The following is a 19,388-nucleotide window of genomic DNA, read 5'->3' on the forward strand; positions in this document are numbered from 1 at the left end:
CAGAGTGATGGATGGCATGAAGGATTATAACATTGCTAGAGATGGTTATATAACCGGGGGGCGCCGTATACGGGGGAAAAGTTAGGACAATTCTAAGGGCCCACGACTGACAGGGGCCCCAAAAAATAGGTAAACACCAATATAAAACGATTAAACCATCATCACTGAGTATATATATATTTCAAATATAATAATGAAATGAATTCCCCCCCAATACAAATAAAATTTGTAAAGTAATGATGGACATGGGGGAACTACAAACATCATGAATGATTATAACACAGATGGTTTTATAAAGTCTAGTCTGGTTTTATTCCAGATTTATTTCACCACCACCGCTCTCGTCCAGCAGGTGGCGGTAAGCACCGCCCGGAGAAGAACTCCTCCTCCTCCTTCTCCTCCTCCCTCTTCTCCTCCTCCTCCTCCACTGTAAGCAGAGTTGTTGTCGAGCTGGTGGACTAACACACCAGGAGCATTTCTCCTCTGTCTCTGTGATTTACAAAACGTTCACATTGGTGTACTGTGGAGGTGAACATGTCGTCCTGGGCCAAATCGTCCGCAGCGGCCCGGCGGCCTCCGGCGAACCCGAACGGGAGGTAAGCCGAGTGTAGCTTAGCATTAGCGGCTAAGGCGCTAGGCGGGGGAGCTAACGGCAGAAAACAAACCGGTGCCCGAAAAAACGTCCTGCTCCCCCGCACACTGTGAGCGTGCCAGCGGCGTGAGCTGCGTGTTGTTGTTGTTGTTGTTGTTGTGGTTGTTGTTGTTGTTGTTGTTTAAACGGACAAACTCCTTCTTGTGTCGTTGCAGTGCTCAGCAGCTGCGTTTGTTTCGGAGAGCAGCGCCCTACCCCTCCAGAGAGGAGCGGACCGAGGAGCTGAAGGATGCGCTGGACAGGTACCAGACCCCGGAGCTCCCTGACACTGATCAGAGGGTCGGCGGTTCGATCCCCGGCTCCCCCAGTCTGCATGTTGGGCAACATACTGAACCCTAAATTGCCCCAAATGTGATACGTAGTGTAAAATACTTATTATTTTACAATCAGAAATACTTTATTTATCCCAGCAGGGAAATAGTTTTTGTTACAAACTGTAAGTGAGATAGCAAGAAAACAAAAACTTAAACTCAACTTTATTTATAAAGCTCTTTAAAGACAGCCGCAGCTGACACAAAGTGCTGTAGAACATGAAATAGACATATAAAACAAAGAACAATATAAAAACAATAATAAACGATAAAACAATGTTAGATTAGATTAGATTGGATAATACTTTATTTATCCCACAACGGGGAAATTCACTTGTTTACAGCAGCGAAAAATAGTCAAGGAGGGAAAACACAAGTGTACATATTTACAAAAAGTACTAAAGTAGAATGTGCTAAAACAAGTACTAAGGTAGAACATAAACTTAAAAAAACAACAACAAAAATAATAAAATAATAATAGTTAAAGTTAAAATAATATTAAAGCAAAAACAGAAACAGAGTCTCATGCCGGGTTAAAAGCCAAGGAATAAAAATGGGTCTTAAGACGTGTTTTAAAAATGGACAGTGAAGCGGCTTGTCTAATGCGTTACGATATCCTATTTTAACACTATATACACACGTGTAAATAACAGTTAGATTAGATTATACTTTATTTATCCCACAACGAGGAAATTCACTTGTTACAGCAGCAGAAAGTGTAATATACACTACAGATGTAGAATCAAATAAAGACAGAAATATCTGTAACCTACACAATAAACATGAAAAACAATCAACATTCAAAACAGACAAGTACTGAGGATGGAAGTGGCATGATATATAAAGAGTATTGTACTGTAAAGTGAGCATAATGTAAATAATATTACAAAAGTACGTAAGTGATCATGGTATAAATAATAACCGCAGGGTATAAATGGAAAAAAATAAGTAACAGTGAACTATGCAATATGCAAATCTAAAACCGTATAAAGAATTTAGTCTTTGAGACTGTGCAGAGAAAACACTGATTGTTAAAGTGCAGTATGCTTGTTAAAGTGGATTATGGCTTGTAAAGTAAAGTGCAGTATGCAGTTTAACAAGTCAGTTCGATAGTTACCTGACTTGACTTGGGGTGTGTGGTATTTTGAGGGAGGAGTTGTAGAGACTGATGCTCACAAGTTCAATAACGCTCTGTTATTATAAAGACATAATCGTCTGTAGACATCTGTGCTGTGTTTGAGGTTATTTGTTGTCCTCCCTACAAGAAACCTGAAGAACCCTCATGTCTTAAATGAAGCGTCACGGCCACGCCACACTGACAAAAGTGTCAGTTGTGTCGCTTCAGCGATTTTACGGCTGATAAGCGCAGATTGCAACGCACATTCGTCGGCTTAATAAACAGAGCTGCAGGTTGAAAAGTAGGTGGGCTTGTGTTACCTTCACTTTTCCAGCAGCTAAGGAAAAACAAGATTGTTCCTCGCCTTGAGAAGCTGCAGCTTCTTTATTAACTGACACAATGTAACCCACTGTTCATTTATTACCAGAGACACTTGCTTTTGGGGTCTTTATCAGGGAGACAGGTTTGTTAGAGAAGCGGTGTCAGACAGACGCTTGTGTTTCAAGCTTCTTCTTCTTCGTATGTAATAAAAAAAGTTTAGAAGTGTTTGAGTCTGCTGTCTGAACGGTGTGGTTTTCTTTTCATACCCAAACTAGGTCAGTGCAAAAGAAGAAGCTCCTCATTGAAGTACGAACACTTTGGAGTTGCTCCTCTCGGTGTCTGTAGAAAATGTTTTTGTTTGTGAACTTCCTCACCTGCAAAGTGAGGGCACATGTTGACTGTCATAACAAAATATACAGACTTTTCCTATCGCTCAGCAAGGCGTAATGAAAACAAACACAAAAAATGTGTAACATGTTGAACTGCTTGGTGTAAACAGGACTTCTCATGCACACTTCACTGTCACCTGTATGGTCGTAGTGAACGACAGCAGGCTCCCGTCATCAAATTGTAAATAGTAAAAGATGCTTCTGTTTCACCACTTTTCTTCCAGTTATGAAGAGCTCGAGCAAATACAAAACTACAGCGGAAATGTGAAGTATGAGGGATACAAGCATCAGCCCAACGGTGAGACTTCTTCTTTATATCGAAGCCCCAGTATGTGTTTATGCTTACTGCTGATTGCAGATTAATCATAAATCTTTTCACTTCTCATTCTTTCCTAACTCCCTCACCGTCTCCAGCCAAATCAGACGGCTGCACTCCGGCAGACAGACGTAAAGCCCTGTACCAGAAGTTCTACAGACAGGTGCAGGAGGAGAGGAAGCCGGCCGACTGCGTGGTCCTCTCCGTCACCAGCCAGTGCCTGTGAGTATTTATAACAACGATCCAAAGCACAAGTAGAAATCTGGAACGGCCAGAGTTGACAGTTTATACTTAGCTGCCAGTCACTGATGGATGTCATTTATTTGTCCATTTCTGGAGGAATATTTGGTGTTTATGTCAGCAACTTGTTGTCATCGTGTCGTGTTAGTTTGTTTTAGTTAGAGAGCTGTTGTCTGGGGGATATTTCGTGTCATTGTTCTGCCTTTTTTTTAACAACACACCAGGCCTTCGATTGTGATCCGTCAATATCACGTAACATCCTGTACCGAAGGGTAATTAAACATTTTGCATGCTCATGTGCAGAAAACAGGATTTCTTTGTCTCAGACAGATTGTACAGTTATCATGTTTCACGTAACAATAACGCAGGTTAGTTTTCCTCCCACACATCTTAGTTTACCCTGCTGCCTGTGAGTCTGCTTTGTTTGACAGCTTTGTTCACGTTTTACTTGTTGCAGCATCCGAGGAGGACTGACGCAAATTGTTGTTGAACAGAAATGCAGAATCACCAGCCTGATCCTTTTTTCTTTTTTTTTAATACGATCTGTCCATTTCTGTTTGGTCCACTAAGTTTACAGAAGTAAACTTGTAAAGAAGAATACCTGGATGCAAAGACCCTCAAATTAAAGCTGGAGATTAGCTCTTTATCCTTGTAGTTATTGTTCAAGTGCAGCGTGCTGGAACAAACGCAACAACAATGTCACTTACAGACGTGCAGAAAAGTCTGGCAGTCTTTGTCGCTGCTTGTCTTTAAACAGCAGACATGTGTACAGTATATAAAGGTGTATTTTCATCTAACATCGCTGGCTGACAGCTGGCCCAGTTTCGGATCTGTTGGCTTCAGCTGTTGACATTGTGTGCATGTTTATTTGACAGGATCACTCACACTGGCTCATAGAAATGATACTGTGAGCATTTGTTTTCTTGCTCTGCTGTAGCTCTACATACCTAAGGCAGACCAGATAGTATGTTTTTAACGTGTTGTGTTGAATGATTATCCAATGAGCGTGAGTTATGATCACTATCATGCAGGTCTGTGTTTGTCTCCTTGTGACAGGAGCATATCAGTTTCATGTCATTTCCTCTAAAGCTAGTTTGAGTCTACACTTACACAGAACACACACTGATACTGATGCTTCTGCTGTTCCCAGGACCTTATTCTGCTTTAGACAAAAGGTGATTGATAAAAAAGCAGTTCCACAAACACCAAATCCAAATTTACTGCAACAGAAAGACACATGTTGATGCTCACACGTGAAGAAAGCGAGAGCGTTAAGAGCTTTTGGTTGAGCGTACTGTCAGCACCTCTCATGAATAAAGACATCTGTAACATTAATCACACCTTCAGGCTTGAATACATGCAAATCATGTTTATTTTTATTTCTACACATTGAGAATACGACGTCCAGGCTACCTGATGTGTCTCTAACAACACACGTCTCCAACAAAGCTTGAAAGCTGTTTAATACAATCTGATCTAAATGCCATTACATATGATTTCTATTGAGTGTACAGTACATATCAAATAAATATGAGGATCACACATTCTCTCAAAGCAGCTGTAGTTCATCAAAGGCTCCACGATAAATAGAAATATTCTGTCTTTGCTCATGGTTCAGCAGCGGATGCTGTACCCAGCTCATAAATGAACACCATTACATCGATCTATCAGCTGTTTTGTTAATACTATTGCATGTTTTGTACAAAGTAATATAGTAGAGGTGCATAAAACATTACACGCTCTGCACAATGCCACATCAAAAACGAATTCATGCACATGACGCTCATACAAAACGGTGACTTTGTAGTGGTGCCAGATATAGCAGCTGTGTCTGCGTTTATGCTGGCGTGACACAGTTCTAGCAGCTAACTAACCAGCAGACAAACTAGGAAGTACTGACTGCACTAAAAATGATACTGAAGCGTCTACAATGTGACAGTCCTGGTAATCAGCAGGCTGTAACAACTGTAGATGATTAACTATATAGGTGTAAGTATATCGTAAATGTTTCATTTCTTGTTTGGACCTCACTTATTGTTACAGACAGTAGCACAGACGTCAATATTGTGTAACTTCTATGCAGTAAGCTTGCATGGTACTGGTATTGGTTTCATTGGAACACTAGTGTAGGTTTGAAATAGGGCTCTGGCAGCTGTAGTCAGCTTGGACGTGTTGCATTAACAATGAATTCCAATGGTGGCTCAGTTTCACTGCGGGGAAACAAAGCATCGCACTGTCCATAGAAACTTATCAAACCACTCCCGCAACATAAATCATATTCCTTGTGACATTCTTCCTGTTTATACATTCCAAACACGCATATTTTAGCTGAAGTATGACTGTTACTTACAACTACGTCTGCTTACAGGCACACTGTTGCTAGTGGCAAACAGATGCTGTATATTTAGCCATATGTTTTCTTTTTCAGTGCCCCAATTTTCTAAAATTGCTGCTAAGTTGGTGGACGACCACCTACACTTACCAGAATTTGTAGTATTTGTAGTATAAATCTCAGAATAAGCCTAACATGAAAACGTGACAATCACCAATAATGTAGAAATAGAAAGTTGCGATGTGTCTCCAAACATTCACCCACACTATGCCAAACACAACCATTCAACAGAGAGGTCTCTTTCTCCTAAATTCTTCTTTGCAGATTTTAAACTACACTCAATAAAAAACATTTAATTCTTCCATATGATCAAGTGTATAATGTATTTCCTAAACACATACTACTACAACACTACATACATCTATGGGTGATCTAAAACTAATGTTACTGCCATGCCAAGCTCTATGTAATGTTAATGCTACACGTGGTCCTGCCTAATTAAAGAGCCATACACACATGCAATTCACCACACAAACGGAATGATGACTTACGGTTACATTTTTGTACTATAAACCAAGAAATAACCCTCTGTTCCTCTTAGAGATATAATTTAGGTCTATCGACAGTGCTGGTCAAAAGTTTTGACAGATCTTCTCATTCGCAGGTTTTTCTTTATTTTTGCTACTTTCTATATTGTAGATTTTAACAGAAGACATCAAAACTATGAGACAACACATTTGGAATTATGTGGTAGACAAAAGGTGTAAACAAGGCAAAATAAGTTTTATACTTTGACAGCTTTGCACACTCTTGGCATTCTCTCAGTCAGCTTCATGATGCAGTCTCCTGAAATGGTTTTCCAACACTCTTGACTTGTAGGCAGCTTTTTCCATCACTGTTGGGCCCAACACATCCCAAACCATCTCCATTGGGATTTAGGTCAGGTGATTGTGGAGGCCAAGCCATCTGATGTAGCATTCACTCAGCTTTGTGGTCAAGTAGGCCTTACATAACCTTTAGGTGTTTGGGTCATTGCCATGTTCAGAAACCAATAATGGTCCCACTAAGCGCAAACCAGATGCGATGGCATGTTGCTGCAGAATTCTGTGGTAGCCATGGTGGTCAGGTGTGCCTTGAATTTTTAGAAATTGGCATCAGTGTCATCGGCAAAGCATGCCCAGACCATCACAACTCTTCTGTACTTCACGATGGGAACCACACATGCAGCTACCAACCATCCACCTTCTCTGCATCTCACAAAGACACAGTAGTTCAAACCAAAGGCTACAGATTACCACTGATCTAATGTCCATCCCTTGTGTTTTATGGCCCAAGCAATCCTTTCAACCATCCGTAAAGGCCTCATGAAAACCATTCCAGGTGACAACCTCATGAAACTGACTGAGAGACTGACACATTTGCTTACCACTTCAGTGTTTTGATGTCTTCAGTGTATCTAATATATAAAGTAATAAAAACAGAGAAAAACAGTTTAATGAGAAGGTTTGTCCAAATTTTTGTCTGGTACTGTATATGGCAGCTGAGTCACTTAATATAGATATGTCAACTTAACAAGGTGTTTCTCTTCCTCTCAAAGGGATTACCCCAAATCGCTAAGCCAGTGTTTGCAGGAGCGTGGCCTGTCAGTGGAAATGCTCTACCTTCAGGCGGAATCGGGCCTGACCCGGGCCCTGCAGGATGTCCGAGCAGACGGCTCCTCGTTATGTATTCTGGTGGAGCAGACAAATGTAGCTCTGTCCTCCTGCACTGTTATCATATTCTCAGAATCCCTCAAAAGTAAGTCCCTACCCCTCATTCCTTCAAGCCTAGACAAACCGCCTCAGTTACAACCCTCCATCCCTTCTCAATAAATGGTGTGACGCAATTTATGTTTTTATTATACCAACATAGCTGAAAAGAATATATGAAAAATAAATATTCCCATTAAAACACCAACATTTATGGTGTGTAAGCTACAGTTCTGCACTCACATGGTCTTTGAGTCGAAACATCTTTATATACACTATAAAAAGTCCATAAAGTCCATCAAATCTACACACAATATTCATTTATTATAAACATCAATGGCACTCTGGTACACACAACATAACATTACATATTTAACTAACTGAATTAAGCCCAAAATACCAAAGTAGGCATATAAAAGGGATAGTTCCACGTTTTGGTTTTCTTGCCAAGAGTTTGGTGAGAAGATGGATACTTCTCTCGCAAGTCTGAATATGAAGCTACCAACTCCTTTTTTTTAAAGCTCACTAGTTACTACATTATACTACATTATATTTTGACTATTTAATCTGTACAAGGTGCCTCTGAATGGCCAAGAACAAACTGTAAAACCGCCAAGTTGTGGAGCTATTATCTTGTCCTCACGATGAGGGTGCTTGACAAGAAATGTCTCTTTGGGACATGAGAGTGATATCCATCTTAATTAAACATTAAACATAAAAGATAAAATAATTTCTCAGAAGCCAAACTATTGGTAATCACCAAAGTAATTGCTGAGATGCAGCTCCATTGCCAAAAATCACAAGTGGCCAGACAAGGGGCTGTTGATGTCCGCTAATCTCGAAAATACTATGCCGGCTCTGACTGTGCATTCTTGTTTCTCCATTGGAGGTGTTTTTGACAGTCAGTCGCGTCTTCTGGCGCCTCAGCAATTGCTATGGTCATTAGGATATCAATATGATCAATGGAACTGATGGCCAAAGCTATGAAAGTAAATCCCAAGTTGTAGTAAAGCCTAGCTTTTTGTTTAAGCTGACTCAATATGTGTTTACATTGTGTACAATGTAACGTGTGACAATGAGATTGTCAATATATAAACCCTAATCTGCACACATAATCAAAAGTTCACCAAACATAATATAGACGGTTTTCACAACTACAGCTATTTCTATATTTATACTTAAAATGATTTCATTGTTTGAAAACGCACATCAGAGTGTGCATGTCATTAAGAAACCTGTGATTTAGATAAAAACTGATTTCAATTTCAAATCTGCACAATACAAATTGCCAATATGCATTATATAAAATCACAGATGTGCAAAGGGATGTAATAAGATGATTATACATTTTTAGTCTGGACTACACCAGCAAAATTTAATATATGTCCTTAAAGCATATATAATAAATTAATCGATTACACAAATAAATAAATGCACACCTTTCCACACCCAACAAACCTCAACACACATTTAAAACGTACCTATTCAAAAGTGCTACCGACCAAAGTACCAATTTATCAGCTGAATTTGCTGACCCCCAACATCACATTAAAGAAAATCAATTTCAGTTCGACCTGAGACCTGAGTGACCTCTAAGAACCCCATTGATTATACTGCAGCTTTTGTTGTCTCTTGTTTCACTTCTTTTCTTCCCCTTCAGTATCCTGACACCTCACTATTAACATTCCCATTTCCCCACCAGTACATCGCAACATGCCCAAAGACCAAGCTATGGACTTTGTTGCGGCCGAGTACGGTCGCGGACTCGTCAAAGAGCGCCCGCCGAGGGACCCCGCAGATATCGCAGCGCAGGCGTCACAGCTGCTGGATGACTATCTAGACCGAGAAAAGATCGAGCGCCACACGGTTCCCTCTGAAACCCGTCCGCTACTCATGCTGTTAGCTGAGGGAGTGCACCTCTACCCCGAAGAGCTGGAAACTATCTCAGAGTACGTCCGGTCCCGGCAGGAGCACTTACAAGGTGGGGGTCTGATTGAACTGTGGTGCTGTGTTCTCTCCTTCTCTTTGGTTCACATCTTTCCTGTCTGTTGGGATTCTTTACCATTTTTTCTTTTGTTCTTCCTCTCCAGTCTCCAACACTGAAGGGGAAAGGGGTAACATGTTACCTCCAGGACTGGGGAAACCACCTCCTCTACTCCCTACTCCACCCGGGCCTCCTCAACCCCAGTCTGCTGGAGGGGCGCCCATGATGGACCACAACCCACCTCCACCCACTCCTCTCTTGCCTCCACCAGGTTAGACTGCAAAGTTGAGCATGTATCTAATAACTGGGTGTTTTTAATTTCTGGAAGGTTTAAGTGTGTAAGAACAAGGTACCCAGTCTTACGTACGCGTCCTCCGTCTCTCCTTTTTTAAAGGTTCTTACCCAAAAACCAAACCTCCTCCGCTACTGTCTTTGCACCGACCTCCTGGTCCATCGTTAGGGACTCCAGCTTTACGGGGCCCCATGCCTTCACACATGCCCTACGGTGGCCCACCTATGGCTCGTGGGCCCCTTCTTCACCACGCTCCTCAATTTCACCCAGGCCCCCGAGGCCCCCACGGGAATAGAGGAGTCCCACCGTCTCTAAAGAGTTCCCGTCCACCACTTCTCTCTTCTCCAGGTGAGGTGTTTCCCCCATACCTTCGCCTTGAAATACAGAAGATATATATATATACATATATACACAGTATATATATATATAATATATATATATATATAGATATATATATAATATATATATATATATATAAAAAATATAAAAATAAATATATAAATACAGATTTATGTCAGGTTGTTGTTATTATTAATATTATTATTATTATTATTATTATTATTTTATTATTATATAATGTTTTTTTTCTTGTGTTTCCATCTGATCAGGTCCCCCTCTTCAACGACCGAGCGGCCCTCGACACTAAGAATTGGCAGAGACACACACCTCTCTCTCTCTCACACACTGTATTCACACGAAATCAGGCGATTCGTTATTCGGTGGTGTGAGTGTATGATCGCTGTGACACAATCGTAAAATAATATTTTATTCCTTTTGATTCACTGGCTTTCTCGCCGCCACCACCACCACTCCTACTCTTCATTAACTCTTTATCTCGCTTGAGCGCCTTTTCTCCATCGCCACGCTGTTACGGACATACCCACATTCAGATGAACGGGAGGAATGGTGTTTTTTTTTTTGCCACGTCGCCTGATTTGGCGTGAAGTGCCAGCAGTGTTTTGAGGTTTTCAGAAGAGTCCTGGGCCTGGACCTGTTCTGCCTTTTCTAAAAAAAAAAAAAACTAAAAAAAAACTAAATAAAGACAAGAAAAAAAAGACTAAAAAGTAGTAAACTACATTCAGTTAAAAAAACAGGTGGTATTACCATCTTTATTTGGATGGATCGATGAAGGATGGCATGGAGTATTCTGATGACCATTTTAAAAGGAGAGCTGAAACGATGAGTCGATTAATCGCGGTTGGCAACAATTTTGATGATCTTTCTGTCTTTTTAAGAAAAAATGTCCATGTTTCTTTAGTCCTCTGTGACAATAAACTGAATATCTTTAGGTTGTGGACAAAGCAAGACATTTGAGGACATCACCTTGTGTTTAGAGAAAATAGGAATTAACATGGACCGAAGAACTAAATGATTACTTGAGAAAATTATCAATTGATTCATCAACACTGAACACATTGTTGCAGCTGTACTTAAAGTCCCAGTGTGTTATATTTAGGGGCATCTATTGGCAGCAAATGTCATAAAAGAAATCTACAAAAGGAGCAAGTCCTCTTATGCGTTTTTATACAAATTTCATAGCAACCATAGTTTCTATTATGCACTTGGAAGGGGAGACCGAGGCAAGGGGTATTCAGTTGGGTGCAATCTTCAGTACTACATGCCATTAAGTCCTACACACTGGACCTTTAAGTACCTTCTATCACATTGGTGTAGGTTACAGTGACAAACTGGATACATCTTGGACTCGTCTGATCTACCTAACTGAATGCACACACAAAAAAAATCCTGGTCACCAATTATCACTGATTGGTCAATATTGTTTGTCAGCTGATGGTAATAGGACTTTTTATTTTTCTGTTTATAATAAATATAACTGCTATTATACAGTGTTTCAAGATGGTGCTCAAGATTTCACAAGGAGTTTTCAAGGATCTCCTTGAAAAGTTTGTTTATACAAGTTGTATTTCTGGCTCAAATTGTATTTTATTTATATCTAATCTGACACGAGTGGTCAGCCTAAAGTAGTTTGTGTCATTTCATTCTAAAGTTGCATGTACAGTTTTTTTTCTTTTGCAGCAAAACGCTCCTCACAATTTTTGTGTTGTCTTTGTAAACATGCACTGTTCAAGGGAGTATTGATATTTGTCCCCACCCCCCTCCCAAAAAGACAAACTGGACGTTTTGCGCAGGTTTTGTGTCGACATCAAGAATAAAAATTGTGCATTTCATTAAAGCACACAAGGCAGCTTCACGTGTTTGCTAAGACAACCTAAAGTAATGAGCCTCGTTATTCTTTGTCACCAGATTATGCAAAATCCAAGCGAACAAATATTTTTGGCTTTTATCCGCTACAGAAGTTCCACTACAACACGTCCGTACTCTTGCTTTTTGTGATTCAGGGAAACATACTAACTTTGTACTGTAATTTTTCTGCCTGTGTGCTGATGATTTTTTTTTTCTAACTTTTGACTCACTGCTAGAAAATGTGGAATATTCTGGGTTTGGTTGTTGATATTCATTTGGAGTTCAGATAAGGCAGCAGATCCATTTATGAAGTCGTGTCTCCCACTCTCTGTAAATCAACAGCAGTCCACAGCTTGTGCTATGTGTACGTGCGTTTGTTACTTTTGGTTGTGAAGAATCGTCTAAATGAACATGTCTTTTAAAAAAAAAAAAAAGATGTTTCTTTATGCATTTTGTTGAACCATTGAAGAATACCGGATTATAGATTACAAACCAGAAAGGAGTCATTTGTAAGAAAGCAAAACGAGTGCAGGAGTTGATACTTTTATCACTTTCTACATTGTCGATTAAACCTGAAGACATCAAATATGATGAAATAAGACGCTAATTAGCCTCATTAGTAATATGTGATAAAAAGTGTAAATAAAGCAAAATGTTTTATATTTTATATTTTTGATAGCTTGATACACTTCTTGGCATTCTGTTAATCAACTTCATGAATCATCACCTGGAATGGTTTTCAGTTACCTGATTAGTTCTTAATGATTTGTGTTATTCAGAGGTAGTGTCCTATTCAATCACTGTAGTAATTCATATCATAGCAAGAACCATCAACTCAGGAAAGAGAAACAACAGTATCATTCAACCCAACCCTGCTTGGTTGATCAACATACTTCCATGACAGCAATCTTCTTCAACCATCTTCCTATTTGTGTTATCAAGTTTACAGTTTATTGGGCACATCTGAGCATACAGAGTTTATAGAAAAGAGGAAGTGTGGAAAGTCGTTAACCTCTTCCAAATACTCATCTATAGCTGGGCACTCCCAAAGTCAATGAAACAAACTCCCTCATGTATACTGCATTTAATCCATTGAGTAAAATTAGAGTAAGTTTGGACTTGGGAGATTGTAAACAAATGTCCTGACATCCTTCTACTGTAATGTCAGTAGATTTCATTTACTGTAATATCTACAGCAGCTCAGAAAGCAACTTATACTAAAACCACGAACTTGATTTAATAACTCAAAACTTGACTGAAAAGGTTGTAAAGTCAGAGAGCATCTGGTAGATGGAAGATGAGTAGCATCTGTGGAAAATTCTCAAGATATTGAGAGGTCACAGGGTTTTCATTTATCTTTTGCTCTATGTTGACACAGTTTGTTGAAGCATTACGAGGAACTATGTGAAGGAACTAAACTTTAGGATGACAAAGTGTATATTGTTCCACACTAACAGGAAAGAGAAGGGATTTCCTATCCACCACACACCCACACATTTCAAAGAAGAGGAAAGATAATAATTGAGAACACCTTTGTGGGGAACATTTAACTTAAAGGCCCACACAGGTGTTATTATATATACTTATTCCAGCTAAGTAGACTTCTGCTCAGGGTGAGATTTCTCAAAATTTACACGAGGCCATCAATCTTCATGAAGAAATAAGAATAATGAAGACCTCCTGTCTTTAACAGGTTCGACCAAACGAGAATCGGAGACTTGACGATTGAGCCAAGAGAGTAAGTACAGAAGTATTATCACCAAAATGTATTTAAAGTATCAAAAGTACGAATTCTACTGAAAATATTGGATAATTATACAGTATATGATGATATTAGATTGTCAGCACATCATGTTTTATGTACATTCTTGATAGACTGAAACAAATGTGTGCTGTGACCCACCGGACTCCATTGACAGAAAGCAGTAATTTGATCTGACTGTCTTTGTTGGACTTTACACTGTTACAGCAATCACCAACGCTGGTTTGGTTGAAATAGATTTATTTCACAGAGCAGCATAATCACTGGGGACAAAAGTAAGTCCATTCAAAGTGCTTGGTTTTGTAACTGGCAGGCTCAGATTGTGTTTCTGTGGAAAGAATTCCTGCAGAGACAGAGAGCAACATCCTTTTTGTTGAACCAGAAACAGCTGATATATCAACTTTGGCATTTTCCTAGATCACTGTAACACTGTAACTTTATTGAAACTGGATAGAAACAAAGGAAACAAAGCGAAGTTCCATATTTTGAACCCTAGATGGCGACATACACCTGCTCTTTTTTTAAGGATAGACCTTCATCAGCTGACATGTAGAAATAAAAAAGTCTGGGTGTCCCAAGTCCAGCCTGTCACGTTGTGTTTTTTAGTCTCACCGTACTTGTTGCTCCTAATAAGACTCGCTTCCCAAGACCTGACTGTAGTGAACAAGATCACACTTTCTAAAAAAGTTTTAGAAATACAGTGCTTAGTTAACACAGTTTTATTTTAAGTTCATAGAAAATCTAATTCTTTAAATATATGAAGTAAATCTGAATTTAATGATCTACAAGGTTTATTTGTCAGGATCTTAGTTTCTTTCATTCATTTTGCCAGATATGTGCCATCAGCTATATTCCTGCCTGTTTTTTTTATCCTGATTTTTTAAATATCTGGCTCAGATTTCACCAGTAAAGACTCTTTACCTGAACTGTTGCCTCCAGAGTTGTGCACTTAGGTTCTGTGTTTTGAACTGTGACATCATTGATCTTATTTTGTGTGCTATGAAACTGGTTTATGAATTCTACAGGGAAAAACAAATGGCTTACTTTGTTTTGCATGTTAGTCTTTGATGAGTAACATGAAGGGGACTGCACGCATGTAAAATACACTCTATAATTGTAGATGCAAATAGTGTGGCTGGGCTCCACGTCAGACCACAAAAAGCCACGTATCCATGTCCTGTACGTGTGTGAGAGAGAGTCATGAATCTACTTTATGTAATTATAATTATAATTGTGTTTTTTTTAGTGTCATGCATCAAAGGTCCCCAGCCTGCATACACTTAGAACACACCGCAAACATAACAAACAAAAGCATTAAACATAATAAGGCATGTTATACACTGTACATGTCAAAGAATGCAGAACAGAAATATGAACACAGCCCTGCTCTTTACACATGACGGAAACACAAGCACACATAAAACGGCCTCTGGTGTTCTAAGTGAAACGCTTCATCTGTGAACAGGAACTTCAGTCTGCATTCACCCGACGTAAAAAAACAAATCAGGACATTTTAATGTCTTGATATTAAACGTGCATTTCATTTTCAGCCTGTGAGATCACACAGGACACACTTCCTGTTTGAACAGTGTTCTTTTAAAAACACTACAAGATTCATTTCTAAATAACTGTTGGAGACCTGTCTTGTCAAATACTTTCACAAGCTCCCATAGGAATAATTGTTACGGTATTATATTTTGGTTCACCGGCGTCCTTTCTGAGTTTCCAAGTATTTTCTAGACACCTTTTTAAAATAATCTTTTAAATAAACAAACTAAAAAACAATAAAGTTGACAAATCCGCAGAACTTTTGCATCCTTTAGACTTGCCTGTAAAGATTTTTTAGATGATTTTAAAGAGAAACAGACTTTTATCTCTCTGTAAGTTTGAATTCTGTTTGAATTCATAACAAGACTTCCTTTAAGTATCTATTACAGGAAGCGTTCTTCCAGTACATTACTGTCCAAGTTTACATTTTAACGGTTTTAATGTGCTTTACCATATAAAAGCAATTAATAACTTCTTTGAAAACTGCTGTATAAAGTTTATTATTATTATTGATATTAAGAGTGGCAGTCGAACACACAGAGGGTGAGATGCCTGCATGTGTCTGGCATTCTCTCCTTGTTGGTGCCTCCTCCTCCGCCTCTCCTCCAGCTGTGGACGCGCTGCTGCGAGGAACCCATCAACTCAGGAAGTAATGGACAACTGTCTTCACCTCATTACACCAGCCTACACACACTCTGATTGGACACTGTGCGTGCGTGAGAGAGACTTGTTTGTGGGTAGAACAACGGCGGCGTACTGTTGGTGTTCAAGTGTCTTAAATTTATGCATCAAGCGTCTCGCTGGAGCATTTTTTTTTGCTGCTACAGGAATGTTTTCAAAAAAAAAAGAAATGACCGAATCCAGCACGCAGTGATGTGTGTGTGTGTGTTTGAAGGGAACATCCAAATGTTTTACTTGTTTTAATGCTCACGTAAATAAATGTTTTAGATTGCCATCATTATCCTTGGCATGTTCTAGAATTTTACAGGCAGTTTTACTGTCTTCACTGTAGACCACTGATTCTCAGACTAATGTAATACTAATACTAATACTAATACTTATACTACTACTTATACTAATACTAATACATATACTAATACTTATACTAATACTTATACTAATACTAATACATATACTAATACTTATACTAATACTTATACTAATACTAATACATATACTAATACTTATACTAATACTTATACTAATACTAATACATATACTAATACTTATACTAATACTTATACTAATACTTATACATATACTAATACTTATACTAATACTTATACTAATACTAATACATATACTAATACTTATACTAATACTTATACTAATACTTATACTAATACTAATACATATACTAATACTTATACTAATACTAATACTTATACTAATACTAATACTACTAATGTAATTCAGTTTAGCATCACTAACTAAAGTCACATGGAGGATTCTGGTGAAACTGGATCATATTTTATGGAGGAAATGTTTTCTGGTTTCCCCTCTGATGTCCTCCGGCTGCTCCGCCTCAACTCTCTCTGTGATTTACAGAGTTTATGATGGACAGTGAAGTAAACTGCTGCACAACTGTAGCTGCTGTTAGCTCAGTTTGTTAGCCAGGGCTGTCTGGACTGGAAAATGCTGACAGGGAGCAGAGGAGCTGGTGTCGTGGCAGAACCGGAGCAATGTGATCACGCTCAGCGGCTTCTACTGACACAATGGTAGAGGTAAAAACACAGAAGAGGAAGGAGAGAGTGAACGAGCAAGATGATTTAGGATATCTCTCCCCCCTCACGCACACGTTCTCCTTCTCCCATCCTCTCCTCTACCACCCAGTCTTGTCAACACTGTTCCTCCTGTTTTCCCACCTCTCTCTGTCAGCGCTGTCGTTCCTTCTCCACCTCCTCGCCTCTCGAGTCAAGTCATTTGCTCTCCATTTGCATCGTGTTTGTCACGGGGGCTCGAGTCGTTTCAGTCGAAACCGGATAAAAGGAAAGGAAGGGGAAAAAAAGGGCTGCAGACGTGTGGCTGAAATACACAATTAAACAAACTCATCCTTCCTCCTCTGTCATTCTCTGCACGGTCCAGCTGAACCCCCACCCCCCCGACTCCCCCCGTCTCCCCTGTCGTTATATCTCCTTTTATTTTACCTGCTCATCCTCCCTCACCTCCTCCTCCTCCTCCCCCCCTCTCTCTCTCTGCTCCCCACTGGATATCAATCAGAATCTATCACTCCAACTATTCCTGCTGCCGTTGTGTCAGAATTCACAGGAACTTCATCAAACTGGGAAACTGTTTCATTGTTACATCGAACCCTCGCTGTGTGTGTGTGTGTGTGTGTGTGTGTGTGTGTGTGTGTGTGTGTGTGTGTGTGTCGGGCCTGCGTGGTTGAATTAATGGAATGCACGCACACTTCCTCACCAACCAGCAACACGTGAAGGCTTGCGCACACACACACTCAACAACCAGCACCTTCCCTCCCATCACACACACACACACACACACACACACACACACACACACATGCATACACACATTAGGGTGTTAATTGTTGTGATAACACCTTCCAATAACAAGGCTCTAATTATCAACATGTTTGGCTGTTGGAGTGTGTATCTGGCACTTGCGTATGGATCATGGGGTGAGCGTGTTTGTGTGTGTGCCAGTGTGAGGTGTGGCACCGGGGGAAGAAGGTTTGATGATTTTGAAATATGCTGCTGTGTGTGTGTGTGTGTGTGTGTGTGTGTGTGGGGTGTATGCTCTCATGTACGGGGTGATGATGTCTCAGTCTCAATACACATTTGCATATGACAAGGGGTCTTTTGTCCTTTGGTTAATTGCAAACGCTCTGTTTGAAAAAGAACACCATTACATTACAGACAGACGCTCAGATATGACCGGACAATTCTCATGTGTTTAACAAACAGCACATAAAATTCACTCCAGCCCATAAACAGTCACTTTATTGAAATGTGATGGAGGGATACATAATGGCAGTAAAAACAGCAGCAATAAACCGGAACAAGGAAGATACAAACTTCTCTACTATGAGTTGGGGTGGCTGAAGCCTCACATTAGGGTTGACTGACTCCTTTGTAAAGCGACTTCAGAAGACGTATTTCCATCCACCAGTTTTTAAGTGTATGTGTAAACCCGAGGGCGTGCTGTGTAAAAAACAAACAAACAAAAAACTGTCTGGCAGCTGTGATTTCCAGAATTTTACTGTAATAAATACAGTATATCTAATATTATGTTAAAGTATATCAGTACTGTTGATTTCGGGTTTAAAGTTAGTGTTTTATTCCATATTTTTTTAAATGTCTGTAGATTTTACAGTGAAAAACGGCCAAACCACGACTGTTAAATATGTCATTAAATATTATGCGTTTTACTGTATAATTAGCAGTCTCTAATATAAAATACTATTTTATTCTCTATATAAATTCCCTTAAAATGCTGTATAAATAAAGGTCTTTGATATATGACTGTTTTACTGTATACAGTAAAGTACAGTCATATTTCATGTCGTATTTTACGTATACAGTAAAGTACAGTCATATTTCATGTCGTATTTTACGATCTTTTACTGTGGTTTTTCACTGTCAAATCATTTTTTACAGTGTGGTAGAGGTTCAGTCCTTGCTGCTCAGGGTTTGATTCATCTTTTGCCTCAGTTTCCTGTCGTTCTTCAGCTGCCGCATCCAAAATAAAATAATAAAAAGCCCAAAAAACATTAAAAAAAAGTCTAAAGCCAATAAATAATGACATACATGAAGCATCACTCTCCAGCCTAACAGGTAACATCACATTTGTTTGAAAGGATGAGGAATTGATGCATTAAAACAAACATAAACGTCACATTTCCATCATGTTTTCTTCATCGCTTTTTTCCGTTTGAGGTTTGACTGGTGGACATTTGAGTACGTGACCTTGTCGTGTCCTCTGCAGTAGTTTAACAGCCCCCAACTGCTCATGTCATTGAACCATCATTTTAGTGTACTTCATGGAGATAAAGAGCAATAAATGCACAAAAACATACATTGAAACAACAGTTAACTACCTGTAATGTAATTCATAAATATTTCTGGGATCTTTATTGGAACTGTAAACGTGTTGGCACTGACACATCCGCTGCATACGTACCGTATACTGAGCTGAGATCAGCCTCACGATG

The 19,388-nt window shown here is 39.4% G+C and overlaps 1 protein-coding gene across 1 annotated transcript; it reads left to right on the forward strand.

Moving 5' to 3' along the window:
* Window positions 1-345: 345 nt before the first annotated feature.
* Window positions 346-11,439, forward strand: si:ch211-216l23.2 (nuclear receptor coactivator 5). Its single transcript, XM_010752018.3, has 9 exons — window positions 346-596; window positions 808-894; window positions 3,015-3,088; window positions 3,205-3,328; window positions 7,276-7,475; window positions 9,129-9,407; window positions 9,517-9,681; window positions 9,805-10,050; window positions 10,311-11,439. Exons 1-9 carry the CDS (start codon window positions 535-537, stop codon window positions 10,346-10,348), a joined length of 1,275 nt encoding a protein of 424 aa, XP_010750320.3. The 5' UTR covers window positions 346-534; the 3' UTR covers window positions 10,349-11,439.
* Window positions 11,440-19,388: the final 7,949 nt, after the last annotated feature.

Source organism: Larimichthys crocea, chromosome XXI (assembly GCF_000972845.2).
Source record: "Larimichthys crocea isolate SSNF chromosome XXI, L_crocea_2.0, whole genome shotgun sequence".
In the NCBI taxonomy this organism is placed as follows: domain Eukaryota; kingdom Metazoa; phylum Chordata; class Actinopteri; family Sciaenidae; genus Larimichthys; species Larimichthys crocea.